Here is a 15401-nt window from a genome sequence, read left to right on the forward strand (position 1 = left end):
AGAATGAAATTAGGAGAGCCAGAAGGGGCCATGAGAAGAACTTGGCGAGCAGGATTAAGGAAAACCCCAAGGCATTCTACAAGTATGTGAAGAACAAGAGGAAAGGACATGAGAGAATAGGACCAATCAAGTGTGACAGTGGAAAAGTGTGTATGGAACTAGGGGAGATAGCAGAGGTACTTAATGAATACTTTACTTCAGTATTCACTACGGAAAAGAATCTTGGCGATTGTAGGGATGACTTACAGTGGATTGAAAAGCTTGAGCATATAGACATTAAGAAAGAGGATGTGCTGGAGGTTTTGGAAAACATCAAGTTGGATAAATCACTGGGACTGGATGAGATGTACTCCAGGCTACTGTGGGAGGCGAGGGAGGAGATTGCTGGGCTTCTGCCAATGATCCTTGCATCATCAACGGGGACAGGAGAGGTTCCGGATGATTGGAGGGTTACAGATGTTGTTCCCTTATTCAAGAAAGGGAGTAGAGATAGCCCAGGAAATTATAGACCAGTTGTTCTTACTTCAGTGGTTGGTAGGTTGATGGAGAAGATCCTGAGAGGCAAGATTTATGAACATTTGAAGAGGTATAATATGATTAGGAATAGTCAGCATGGCTTTGCCAAAGGCAGGTCGTGCCTTACGAGCCTGATTGAATTTTTTGAGGATGTGACTGAACACATTGATGTAGGTAGAGCAGTAGATGTAGTGTATATGGATTTCAGTAAGGCATTTGATAAGGTACCCCATGCCAGGCTTATTGAGAAAGTAAGGAGGCATAGGATCCAAGGGAACATTACTTTGTGGATCCAGAATTGGCTTGCTCACAGAAGGTAAAGAGTGGTTGTAGGTGGGTCGTATTCTGCATGGAGGTCGGTGACCAGTGGTGTGCCTCAGGGATCTGTTCTGGGACCCCTTCTGTTGGTGATATTTATAAATGACCTGGATGAGGAAATGGAGGGATGGGTTAGTAAATTTGCTGATGACACAAAGGTTGAGGGTGTTGTGGATAGTGTGGAGGGCTGTCAGAGGTTACAGCGGGACATTGATAGGATGCAAAACTGGGCTGAGGTGGCAGATGGAGTTCAACCCAGTTAAGTGTGAGGTGGTTCATTTTGGTTGGTCAAATATGATGGCAGAATATAGTATTAATGGTAAGACTCTTGGCAGTGTGGAGGATCAGAGGGATCGTGGGGTCTGAGTCCATAGGACACTCAAAGCTGCTGCGCAGGTTGTCTCTGTGGTTAAGAAGGCATACGGTACATTGGCTTTCATCAACCGTGGGATCGAGTCAAGAGCCGAGAGGTATTGTTACAGCTATATAGGACCCTGGTCAGACCCCACTTGGAGTACTGTGCTCAATTCTGGTCACCTCACTACAGGAAAGATGTGGAAACCATAGAAAGGGTGCAAAGGAGATTTACAAGGATGTTGCCTAGATTGGGGAGCACGCCATATGAGAATAGGTTGAGTGAACTCTCCTTGGAGCAGCGGAGGATGAGAGGTGATCTGATAGAGATGTATAAGATGATGAGAGGCATTGATCGTGTGGATAGAGGCTTTTTCCCAGGGCTGAAATGGCTAGCACGAGTGGGCACAGTTTTAAGGTGCTGGGGAGTAGGTACAGAGGACATGTCAAGGGTAAGTTTTTTACGCAGAGAGTGTTGAGGGCGTGGAATGGTCTGCCGATGACGATGGTGGAGGCAGGTACAATAGGGTCCTTTAGGAGACTCCTAGATAGGTACATGGAGCTTAGAAAAATAGAGGGCTATGCGTAACCCTAGGTAATTTTTAATGGAAGTACATGTTCGGCACAGCATTGTGGGTCAAAGGGCCTGTATTGTGCTGTAGGTTTTCTCTGATTCTATACTTGAATTTTCATATAAATTAAGACTCTCCTCTGGATCAATATTCAGTCCTCTGGTTGCTAGTCTAGTAATGTAATGATTGTGCCCTATGAATTATTTCAACACCTTCAGTTTCTCTGGTATTTGAAAACAAATATAGGTATGTAAGGATAAAAGTGGCTAGTTCATTCACAGACTGTTAGCGTTTGTGATCATTGATGGATTTCTCCCCATTATGCCATTCAGCCCATTGAGTCTGTTCTGCTATTCCATCATGGCTGATGTATTTTCCTTCTCAACCCCATTCTCGTGCTTTCTCCCTGTAACCTTAGGCATGCTGACCAATCACGAATTTTAAATGTACCCAAACTGCTCACAATACCTCAAATGTGGTCTGACCAGTGCCTTATAAAATCTCAACATTACATCCTTCCTTTTATATTCTAGTCCTCTCAAAATGAAGGCTAACATTGCATTTCCCTTCCTTACTACCAACTCAACCTTCAAGTTAACATTTAGGGAATCTTGCACTAGGACTCCCAAGTCCCTTTGCACCTCTGATTTTTGAATTCACTCACTGTTTGGATCCAACTAATTGACTTAAGGTGTTTTTTTTATGTCAGATTGCTAAGACATAATTCCTATATTAGTGTTTTTTATGATGGAAAGTCATTGTACAGCAATCAATGTGCAAAATATCAACAGAAATCAATAAAGAATAGAATAATGAAAATGAAAATTTGAGAAAGATTCAGCAGGTAAGGCACTGATCTGTTGAAAGAGGAACAGAGTTAAAATTTCAAGTCAGTGACCTCACAGAATCAGAACTGATGAAAGGTCATCATCATGAGACATTAACTCTGGCTTTCTCTTTTCAGACACTGCCCGAGTCTTTCCTGTATTTGCTGTGTCTATTTAAAGTTTACAGCATCTGCAGTTTCCTTTTGCTTTTTGAAACAGTTTTCTAAAATAAAGAGAGGTACAACTCAACCATGACAATGATACTTCGGGCCCTTTTAACACACCTGTCTTTGTAAATATCCGGAATAGTGGGAAGTTCACAACTACAGATGGCTGGGCTGTCCACACTATTCTCTGCAGAGTCCTGTGATTGATGGAAGTACAGTTCCCATACCAGGCAGTGGTGCAGCCAGTCAGGATGCTCTCAATTGTGCCCCTGTAGAAAGTTCTTAGGATTTGGGGGCCCATATCAAACTTCTTTAACTGTCTGAGGTGAAAGAGGCGCTGTTGTGTCTTTTTCATCACACGGCTGGTGTGTAATCTTGTGAGATTCTCAGTGATGTTTATGCTGAGGAAATTAAGGCTGTTCATCCTCTCAACCCGAGATCCATTGATGTCAATAGGGGTTAGCCTGTCTCCATTCTCTCGGTAGACCACAACCAACTCCTTTGTTTTTGCGACATTGAGGGAGAGGTTGTTTTCTTGGCACCACTGTGTCAGGGTGGTGACTTCTTTGTAGGTTGCCTCGTTATTATTTGAGATTAAGCCAATCAGTGTAGTGTCATCAACAAATTTAATCAGCAGATTGGAGCTGTGGGTGGCAACACAGTCATGTGTATACAGACAGTAAAGGAGGAGGTTTAGGACACAGCCCTGACGGGCACCTGTGTTGAGGGTCAGAGGGCCACAGGTGAGGGAGCGTACCATGAATTTTACCTTGACTGAGTTATACACTCTGTATATATACTTTCCGTTTGTCAGCATTGTTCTTTTGTAAAAGAGTATTTGTTTTCTTTCACTGAGATTTTTTTTTACTTTATCAGTCGTACTCTTCCTTTGTGCCGTTTAATTCATAAGTCCTTGCCTTTTTTGTGGACTGCATCTCTGCCTTGTTCATCATTGTTCAGTTGTTATCTGTCCATTGTACTTTAAAGCTAGTGTTTTCACAGGTAGCTGAACTGAAGTCTTTAGATATGAAATCGTTTTACTTTCGTGTAGGTTTACAGTGTGGAGGAACTGACTGCTTCTTTTCTGTTTTTCCTATGATCAATCCATCAGACTGAGCAGACAGGTAACACATTAAGTCTGAATGTGCCACAGGTACAGCTCATCAATCCAGAGAACCAGATAGTGCAGGTCAGTTATGACTGTTTTGCATCATTGAATGTTTTATGATAAATACTTACTGCTCTGCTATTGAGTCATTGAACATTTTCTTCCAGTGTTACCCATACTTGCATAATATTGAAAAATCTTGGAATTAATTGAGTTATCTTGTTGAAATGCTTGATTCTTTCTTTCATGTATATAAAGAAATTGAAAAATTCACAAAGCTTCACTGTTATGAATAAACAGGTTTATTGGTCATGGATTACCTTATTGAAAGGTCTTTATATTTGTTACAACAGCAATCACATGTGTTAGCTTTCTTTCATTGATCGTCAGTAGAATCGACCAGTGACCAAAATTTTGGATTTTGACAAAAAAAGTAAAAATTACATAAGAACGTCTAAAGAGAAAAGGCCATTTAGATGAACAATTCTCAAAGACCAAGCAACGATTATCTCCACCATAAGATAATCTCACCTCTTGTCATGAAATTATAGGAATATTCCCAAAATCTTGACCAGACCAGTCTCATGAATGAATGCCTTTGTGACAGAAGGGTTCAGAGGCTGAGTGTTCTGTAGTGAGCGATTCACTTGACTTCTCAAAATATTTTCTTTATTTACAAGCTGCACAAAGGGAATGTGACAGAATAATCATTAATTTTCAGAATGAATACTGTTCTAACACTCAAGAATTTCAACACCATCCAGAACAATACATCTGCTTAATTGATCCTTTACCCATCTACTTGTAAGTTAAACCCTTCCACTAAGAATGTACTGTTACCAAAGTATTTACCATGTACAAAATTCTCTTTCCAGTTCAACACAACTTTTATGGCACTTTTCTCCCATAGTCAAGAGTAACAGTGACTTGGGAAAATCATCCTGGCAACTTATCCTCCTGTGTCCCACCCCCATCTGACTTAGAAATATATTAGAATTACCTAATTACTGGATCAAGATTCTGAATTGGATATCTAACAGCAATGTGGGAGTAACTTTGCCATATGTACTGCAGTGGTTTAAGGCAGACGACCACCACTCTGTCATGGGCTGTTGGATGTGGCAAAAATGCTGTTCTTGGCCGGATACCATCAGCCTTTGATGAAATTTAAAAATCTTCTTCCTCCCTTTTTAGCTTTCTCTTTACGTACCAAGAATTTTACATTTTTATGTCTGACATATCTCAAGTAGATTCATTAGTTTCTTGGTGCCATGGCCTTTTTTATGTGAAAATGTTTTGATATTGTAATAGGTGATGATCAATTATGTTATACAAGTCCCCCCCCCTCCCCGCATCCGAAGGTACAGCGTTCCTTTGAAACAGTTCGTAAGCCGGAATGTCGTAAAGCGAAGAAGCAATTACCATTTATTTATATGGGAAAAATTTGTGAGCGTTCGCAGACCCAAAAATAACCTACCAAATCATGGCAAATAACACATAAAACCTAAAATAACAGTAACATATAGTAAAAGCAGGAATGAAATGATAAATACCCAGCCTGTATAAAGTAGAAATACTTCTTTACAATCATTGCCGCACTGTTCTCTGTAGTGAAAATCTCACGCAAGTGCTCTCGGCAGAAACACTCTCTCCAGTAACCTTTAAGCTATGAAGCTGCCAAATCATAGCAAATAACGCGTAAAAATACACAGCCTATATAAAGTAGAAATAATGTATGTACAGTGTAGTATCACTTACCGGAATTGGGAAGACAGCACCGAGCACACTGATGATGGTGTGTTAGGCTGAGTCATCGGAGGTTAGGGTGGTGCAGTGGTCCCCACCCTCCAGGCCGCCGACCGATACCAATCCGTGAAGCATGCAGCGGTACAGCGGTAGCTGGGATGCACCCAGCACACCTTTAAGAAAAAAGCCGAAATAAACAAGCTAATTAATTAGGTGCCACCTGGCACATAACTGTCGGCCTAGATCAGAGGTGACGCAATAGGCAGTCGCCTCTGATCTGGGCTGACATTTACGTGCTGGGCGGCACCTAATTAATTAGCTTGTTTATTTCGGCTTTTTTCTTAAAAATGTGCTGGGTGCGTTCGGCTACCCCTGCATTCTCCGCAGCAGCGTATCAGTCCGCGGCCGGGGGCTTGGGGTGGTGGGACACTGGGGTGTCATCTCATCGATCAGGGCAGGCAGGTCTTCTTCTATGTCTGCCTGCCTCGATGTTGATGGTCGGAGTTCGTCGTCTGCTGTAGCTGATGTGGAAGGCTTGCTTGACTGCTTAGCCTCGCGCATTTTTCTATCATACAATTCTTTGTAAGCACTCAAACCATCTTGCAAATATGCCCTAAACCGACGTACCCTTTCAAAATTAAAGTCGTACTTTATCATTGCAGTGAAAATCTCACGTAGTTGCTTCACGTTCAGTTCCTGGACGACTTCACTTTCGGTTCGTTCGCTACTGCATTCAGTTTCGATTGTTATCCTTTCCTCTTCCAATTGCATCAGCTCTTCATCTATCAGTTCTTGGTCATGGAATGCCAAAACCTCTTCAACATCATCTTCGTCAACTTCCACAAGCCAAACTCACTTTGTCCTTACTTTGTCCACCACAATCGAAACGCTTAATTATGTCTAGTTTACACTAAGTGTAACACCTGTGACGCCAAACCAAGCTATCGGACGATTGATGCTAATTGGAGAGATAAGAGAGACAATGGAGGAATATTCAAAATGCTAATGAGAGAGGGATTAACGGAAAAGAAACACAATTCAGAATATTGACAGACCGGTTGCTTTGAACCTGAACTGTTTGAAGTTTGATGGACAGGCGATACCCCAGCAGGGGGATAAAAAGAAAAGGTTGGCTAAGGCACGACACACACCATGAGATAACGAGACCCTGGGAAGAGCGATGTGCCCCCACAAGTTGGTGGGAGTTTGGAGGTCCGGTTCGCGGGAACCGACCATAGGCTCACAGGGTGTAAAGGTACAATCGGTGGGGACCTGGTGTGTGTGTCCGCCCTTGCCGGGTTCACCACAGAAGGACGATCATATCCAGAACGGAGGGGTCACAGTCGGTGACCATAGCGGGATAGAAGACATAAAAGGGTCCGCCGAAACCAACTGCGAAGACATCTAAGGTCTGCCTGAATCAAATTGCATCCCCCTCCCTCTCTCTCTCTCTCCAACGGCACAACAGCGATTGCTGCAAACTGCACTAAGCTGAACTGAACTCTGCGTCACTTAAGACTGATCATTTTACCCCTGGACTGCGATAGAGCTTGGTTGATCCCTATTACCCTAGTTCTGTGTACATGTCTGTATTATCATTGCTAACCTGTTGCATTTATATCCTTACGATTAGAGTACTGTGTTACTTATTTCTTTAATAAAACTTTATTAGTCCCAGTAATCCAGACTCCAATGAGTGGTCCATTTCTGCCGGTTTGGCAAGCCAGTTACGGGGTACGTAACACACCCTTACGAGCTCTTTTAGGCTTTTCCGATACCTTAGGACTCATCTTGCTAACGGCTGCTCACAGGCATGTGTTTAAGCAATGCCGGCTAGAATGCAGTTCTGAATCCGGGGGAGGAGCGGCTGCTTGGGACGCGCGCTGCCTTTTTTCGTAACAGTGAAAACACCTTCTGTTAGCGAAAACAGGTAACTAATGTAGGTCTTTCGTAACAGTGAGGTTTTGTAAAGCGAATGTTCGAAAAGCGGGGGACACCTGTATTATAATGGGAATATTTGGTTTTCAGTCATACCTTACTCACTGCAGACATTTTCTACCCAACTATTTAAGAAATGGAGTGCAGAGTCTTGAAAATGGGTAATACCTGCACATCATCTTAGTGTAGTTGATAAAGCATATTATAAATTGATTTTTTTTGATGTTAACTTAATATAGTTTTAGCTCGAGTGTGGGTTTACAAACAAATTAACCAAAATCTTCTTAATTATTGTTATTTCTTATAATTCTAATTCCAATTGAACGTTGCCGTGGTATTTTCCAAGTTAGTCATTGCAAGAAGCTATATTCTTATGATTTTGTCTAATTGTTTAATTTACTTGTTTAATTGTATTACTTTTAATTAGAATAGAATTTTGAGAGGATCTTTGAAGCATTATAACTCCTATTAACAAAATTTATAGATTCAGAGATACTTTACAAAGATTGAGATTTTATTCCATCAAATCTAAATTTGATTTAGAATTGAAATATCAGATTCAGCTTGATTGTGATGAAGGAGATTAATGCCAGTGGATTTTGTTGTAATAGCCACTTATCACATGTAATGTTATATTACCTCCTTAGACTGATGGCAACATGAATCTTGATAGCGATGAAGGTGAAGAGCCGTCACCAGAAGCGTTGGCGCGATATCTCTCCATGAGAAGACATACTGTTGGAGTTGCTGACCCTAGGTTAGTACTAACATTTTAGTAATTTTGCCTGCAGAACCAGTACGTATAAAAAATATTATTGGATGGCTGCACAATTAAATTTAATCCACACTGAATGTAGTCATTCCAATGTAAAGACTGACTGGCTCTTTTTTTTGGGAAATGTGATAAGATTAAAAAGTACGTATTAGCGAGAGGAAAGGTGATTTCATTCCTCATTTATTGTTTTCGGATATAGCAAATGTGAGAGCCTTTTGCAATATGCATCTTAAATTTACTTTTAGACTTTCTTGATGTTTTAGGAGATGTATGTTCAACAATACAAATGAAACTTATGTGCAGATATAGAAATTGTACAGCAACTGAGGTTGAGTGAGGCAAGAAGAAAGGGAAAAGGAATTTGTATAGAATGGGAATTGCACTCGACTGGAAAATTAGGTAAATGAGGTATGCATAGATGTGATATATACTTGGAATTTCTCAGGATCTGGAGAGTTTGAACAATGGGGATAGAATACACAATTTGAATACTACTTTTTGAACTTCTGTTATGTTATTTTATAAGTCAAAAGTTAAACAGTTTTGCTGGAAAACTTGCAGCTTTCATGTTTTAAAAGATGGTGTTACAATGCCCCCAGTGGTGTAGTTGATAAAGCATAACTTGGTGCAGCACAAAATGTGTACGGAAAGGTTCCAATTAGAAACAGATCAGTGTGCTCTGCCAGAATGTGGAGACCTAGTGCTGTGGAGGTGGAAAATTGCATACGTTTCCTAAGATTAACTGTAATCAAAAGATTCTTTCAAGCAACTTTTTTTAAATTGGTAGGCAATACAAGGACATGATAAAACCCAGCTGTGATTCCACAGACCCATCCCTCTCCTCAAATCATAGTAGAAAAACAAGTTACAGATGCTCACTCTTTGACCCCAATGTCTGGATGATCTGATGAAGCTACCACTTCTTGTGCAAGCTCAATATAATGTAAATTCCCAGCTTTGGAAGAACGTGGTTTACTGTATAAAGAAATTAAATAATAAAGCTAATTATAATTAATGAAATTCTGGTTGTTTAATAATGCAGAACTGAAGTTCCGGAAGATCTGCAGAAATGTCACCTGCCTGGTTTTCCACGTACCGTGCCTCAGGCTCCTTTCCTGCAAGTTGTTCCAAATGTTAATTTAATGCAGAACATGCTTCCCACACAGAATTTACAGCCAGCCACACAATTGGAGTACAAGGTATGATGCTGCTACTTAATTTATTAGTAAGTAATAGATGAGGTTTAACTGAAATACTCTACAGTCCCTGAGCTAAAGATCAGTCGCGTCCCCACATTGGAAGTTCCAACCATTTGTCAGTGTTGACTCCAGACATTCTGTAACCAGAAATCTCAGTCACAAGATTTCAAATGGTTCCATTTATTATCAAAGAATGTATACAGTATACTACCTGAAATATTCGGTCTTTGGAGATATCCATAAAAAAAAACAGAAGAACCCCAATAGAATGAACAACAGAAAAACAGTAGAACCCCAAAGCCCCCTCACCTGTGCAAGCAGCAGCAAAGCATCAACCTCCCCCATCACCCCCCCACCAAGCAATAGCAAAGCACCCAAAGTGAGACCATTATCTGCAGTCAGCAAAAACTATTGTTTACCCAACAGTTTGTCATGCCACAGGCTCTCTCACTAACACGAGACAGAGATATGTCACTGTGAAAGGGCAGACTAACAGTCGCTGTTACGGCTTTACAATCTGCTGCCTCACTTTTTATTCTGAGATTCTCTGACTTGAGAATCAGCAGCAAACTCTCCTCACCATCAAGATTGAAAGAGGGAGTGTGATCACTCAACTACAGAGACCTCCATCCGCATATCCGCCACAGCGAAATCCTGATGTTCCTTCTCCCACGATGCCTCGGTTGGCAACATCTACCGGGCCGCACCCCAAAAGTGCCATCTTTCAAGCCACGCCTGGAGAATGTTGGAAAACGGCTGGCTGGCTGGCGAACTCCAGGAGCGGGAACTCATCCGCCATTTAAAAAACGCAGTTTTGAGTGCCATTTCAGATCAGGAACCTTGATAGAACCCCGTCTACCTTTGAAGGGGGGGGGGGGGAGACATTAAAGAGAGAAATTTAAGCTGTTTCCGCAGACAAGGTTGAAGAGGGAACCACTTGACAGCATCTTAATTCCATGCAAATTATGAATTTAATTAATGGAAATCTCTCATCATGTGAACAGATCCAGAAATCAACATAGTCATTATGAGGAGCTTAGAAATACAATAAGTATGTGCAGGGTTTTCGGGTATAAATTATACAACTTAAAATATCAGTTTCATAAAAGATTTAATAAATGAAAGTCATTGAATTGTGGAATTTGGATCAGTAATTTGTGAATATGTGTAAATGAGAGGAATAAACATGATTTCTTCATGTTGGGATTGAAATGACTTTCACCTAAGTTTTGAAGGTTCTGAGGTGACTAATAAGACCAGTGTGGGAACCTCAGACTCTGCCAAGGGTGAAGAAGGTCATGGCTGATGGGATGTGTAGAGGGTAGTTTGTGAGGGAATGTACTTCCTTTGCCATGAGGTTCTCAATACCACCCCCAAAGTTCCTTTTCTTTAAATGGTCATTGGGCAGTGATTCCCAGAGTTATCCCAATAAAAAAGTAGGAAACATTCTGGGAATTAAACTCCTCAACTCCTTTCACGCTTGCAAAGGAAGACCTATTATCCAATAAACTGCAACAAATATTTGTTAGTGAAGTAATTCTAGGGAAGAAAAAGGAACATGATAATTGCAGATGTTAACCTAAATGATGAGTTCATAATACAAGATGAAAACTCGTCACTTCCTTCTTTTTTTTTAATATAATTTTTATTAAGTTTTCAAAAAGAATACATGAAAAGATAATATCTACCCTCCCCCCTCCCCTTAACCCTCCCCCCCTCATATAAAGTCCTACCTAAAAAGAAAAGAAGAAAAAAAAGAGAGCCGCCTGGGTATTGGAAGGTTTCCACATGCTCCATGGAATTCAAAATAAAATTGGTATACTTATTCGTTACTTTCCCCAAGGGACCAAGATCTTTATCGGAGTACTTAAATATGCCATCCTATCTTTTGTAAATAGGGCGCCAAATATTCAAAAATGTTACATATTTGTCTCTTAAATTATAAGTAATTTTTTTGAGTGGAATAGAACTAGCCATTTCATTATTCCAACGATTCATACTTGAAAATACGAATCAGATTTCCAAGTAACTGCTATAGTCTTCTAAGCTACTGCCAATGCAATTTTTATAAATTCTTTCTGATATTTATTCAATTTAAGTTTTGGCTTTATCCCTTCAATATCACCTAATAGAAATAATACAGGGTTATGTGGAAGTTGAGTTCTAGTAATTTGTTCCAGTAAGACTCTTAAATTTATCCAAAAGGGTTGAATTTTAAAACAAGACCAAGTAGAATGTAAGAAAGTACCAATTTCTTGATTACACCGAAAGCATTTATCGGATAGATTTGAATTTAATCTATTTATTTTTTGTGGTGTAATATATAATTGGTGTAAAAAATTACATTGTACTAATCTAAGTCGAACATTTATTGTATTTGTCATACTGTCAAGACAGAGTCTTGACCAATTTGTTCCATCAATATTAATATTCAGATCTGTTTCCCATTTTTGTTTTGACTTATGGATTCCTTGTTTAATTGTCTGTTTTTGAATCAAATTATACATACAAGAAATAAATTTTTTACTTTTCCCTTTTTGAATTAAAATTTCAATTTCATTAGATTTTGGCAAAAACATCGTTTGACCCAGCTTACCTTTTAAGTAAGCCCTTAATTGAAGGTAACAAAAGAAAGTGTTATTTGATATTTTATATTTATCCTTTAGTTGTTCAAATGACATCAATATACCTCGTTAATAACAATCTCCTATAAATTTAATCCCTTTTTGGTACCAATTATATAAAAGTTGATTGTCCATTGTGAAAGGAATAAGTCTGTTTTGGAACAAAGGTCTCCTTGCTAATAAAGATTTCTGTATTTCATTATCAACATTTATCTTATTCCATAGATCAATCAAATGTATTAATATAGGAGATTCTTTCTTTTCCCGTATCCATTTAGGTTCCCATTTATATATAAAATCTTCAGGTCTATTTTCTCCTATCTTGTCTAATTCTATTTTAATCCATGCTGGTTTTTGATCATCGAAGAAGGATGCAATAAATCTAAGTTGATTTGCTTTATAATAATTCTTGAAGTTTGGAAGTTGTAACCCTCCTAATTCAAATTTACATGTCAATTTTTCCAATGATATTCTTGACATTTTACCTTTCCAAAGAAATTTTCTCACACATTTATTTAACTCTTGAAAAAATTTCTGTGGCAATTGTATTGGTAATGTTTGAAACAAATACTGTAATCTAGGAAATATATTCATTTTTACAACATTGACTCTACCTACTAATGTTATTGGTAGTATCATCCATTTGTCAAGATCTTCTTGAATTTTTTTCAACAGTGGCAAATAATTAAATTTATATAAATTCTTTACATCATTATCAAGTCTTATACCTAAATACTTTATACCATTTACCGGCCATCTAAATTGGGTTACTAATCGACATTGACTATAGTCTCCTTTAGTAAGAGGTAAAATTTCATTTTTATCCCAGTTTATTTTGTAACCTGATACCTTCCCATATTCATCCAATCTAGAAGATAATTTATGTAACGAATGTTGTGGGTTTGTTAAATATATCAAAACATCATCGGCAAAAAGATTAATTTTATATTCCTCTTGGTTAACTATAAAACCCATAATATCTGGATCAATTCTAATTAGTTCTGCTAATGGCTCTATCGCCAATACAAATAAAGCAGGTGATAGTGGACGACCTTGTCTAGTTGACCTTTTTAACTGGAATGGTGTTGAAATTTGAGAGTTTGTCACTACTTTAGCTTTAGGGTTAGAATTTAAAGTTTTAATCCAATTTATAAAAGATGTTCCTAACCCATATTTTTCTAATACTTTAAATAAAAAATCCCATTCTAATCTATCAAATGCTTTTTCTGCATCCAAAGCTACTACTATACTCTTCTCATCCCTTTTTTGTGCCAAATGAATTATACTGAGTAGCCGAGTTACATTATCTGCCAATTGTCTATTTTTAATAAATCCTGTTTGATCCATATGTATTAATTTTGGTAAGTATTTAGATAATCTACTCGATAAAATTTTTGCTATTATTTTATAATCAGTATTCAATAAAGAAATAGGCCTGTATGATGTTGGTTTCATAGGGTCTCTGTCTTTTTTTGGCAATACTATTACAATCGCTGTTGAAAAAGATTCTGGGAGTTTATGTGTTTTTTCTGCTTGACGTATTAACTCCATAAAGAGAGGAAATAATAAATCTTTAAACTTTTTATAAAATTCAGGTGGAAAACCATCTTCTCCTGGAGATTTATTACTTTGAAGTGATTCTAAAGCTTCTTCAACTTCTTTTAATGTAAAAGGCATATCTAATCCCCTCTGTTCTTCCGAGTTCAATTTTGGAAGAGTTAACTGTGATAAAAACCTTTCTATCTCATTAACATCATTTTGTGATTCTGATTGATATAATTCAGAATAGAAACTTTTAAAGGTTTCATTTATTTCAAGAGGTTTATAAGATATTTTATTTGCCCTTGTTCTAATTGCATTTATTGTTTTGGAAGCTTGTTCTGTTTTCAGCTGCCAGGCAAGAATTTTATGTGCTCTCTCACCTAACTCATAATACCTTTGTTTAGTTCTTATAATTGCTTTTTCCGTTCTATATGTCTGAAGCGTATTATATTATAACTTCTTATTGACAAGTTGCCTTCGTTTTTCTTCCGACATATATCTTTGAGATTCTTTTTCTAATTTTGTAATCTCTTTTTCCAATTGATCTAGTTCTGCCATATATTCTTTCTTAATTTTAGATGTATAACTTATTATCTGGCCCCTCAGATATGCTTTCATCGCATCCCATAATATAAATTTATAATCCACTGAATAAAAATTTGTATCCAAAAAAAATTGGATCTGTTTTTTCATAAAATCACAAAAATCTTGACGTTTTAATAATGTTGAATTAAACCTCCATCTATAAGCCACTTCTTCCTTATCAGTCATTATTATTGTCATTAATAAAGGAGAATGATCTGACAATATTCTTGCTTTATATTCCATATTTTTCACTTTGTGTTAAATATGCATTGATAATAGGAAAAAATCTATCCTTGAATAAGTTTTATGTCTATGAGAATAGAACGAATAGTCTCTTTCTTTAGGATTGATTCTTCTCCATATATCAATCAAATTTAAATCTTTCATCAATGATAAAGTTAGATTTACTACCTTCGATTTTATAACAGCCTTAGTTGATCTATCTAAGATTGGGTCTAAGCAAAAATTAAAGTCTCCTCCAATTAATATTTTTTCATGTGCATCCGCCAAATTCAAAAAAGCTTCTTGTATGAATTTTGCATCGTTTTCATTTGGTGCATAAATATTCATAAATGTCCATAATTCAGAAAAAAGTTGACAATGTATAATCACGTATCTCCCCGCAGAATCGGTTATTACATTTTGTATTTTAATTGGTAACGTTTTATTGATCAAAATTGCTACTCCCCTCGCTTTTGAATTAAATGAAGCCACAACAACACTACCCACCCAATCTCTCTTTAGTTTCTGATGTTCTGTTTCTGTTAAATGTGTTTCCTGTAAAAAGGCTAAATCTATCTTCATTTTCTTAATATGTGTTAAGATTCTCTTTCTTTTCACTGGTCCATTAAGCCCATTAACATTAAAACTCAAAAAATTCAACAAATTAGTCATTATTCTTAAGAAAGTTACTCCAATCTAAAACATTACTTATCTTCTCAACTCTCATAGTTCCTTGGGGAATCTCTTTGAACTTCACCATGTTGCTATGTGTTCCCCTCCCAACCCTCCAGGCAAAAAGAAAGAAAAAGATACAGAAAAAGAAAAAACAAAATACCCCCCCACTAATGTTGTGAATGAAAAGATACACAACACTACCTCCCTCCATTTTGCGGGTCGTGGCTAAAGCC

At 37.9% G+C, this 15401-nt stretch overlaps 1 protein-coding gene across 16 annotated transcripts in view; it reads left to right on the forward strand.

Moving 5' to 3' along the window:
- sik3 (SIK family kinase 3) overlaps window positions 1–15401 on the forward strand; it is a 444540-nt gene that overhangs the window by 355384 nt on the left and 73755 nt on the right. For 15 of the 16 annotated variants that reach the window (XR_011889794.1, XR_011889796.1, XR_011889795.1 and 12 more), the window contains 3 exons: window positions 3866–3943; window positions 8194–8303; window positions 9364–9520. Coding sequence is in view for 3 of the 16 variants with exons in the window: in XM_072283868.1 (XP_072139969.1) it covers window positions 3866–3943; window positions 8194–8303; window positions 9364–9520 (345 nt within the window). In the remaining 13 variants the exon portion in view is untranslated. The remainder of the gene's footprint in view (window positions 1–3865; window positions 3944–8193; window positions 8304–9363; window positions 9521–15401) is intronic. The other variant, XR_011889800.1, reaches the window with a different exon arrangement.

This window comes from Mobula birostris, chromosome 20, assembly GCF_030028105.1.
Source record: "Mobula birostris isolate sMobBir1 chromosome 20, sMobBir1.hap1, whole genome shotgun sequence".
NCBI lineage: Eukaryota > Metazoa > Chordata > Chondrichthyes > Myliobatiformes > Myliobatidae > Mobula > Mobula birostris.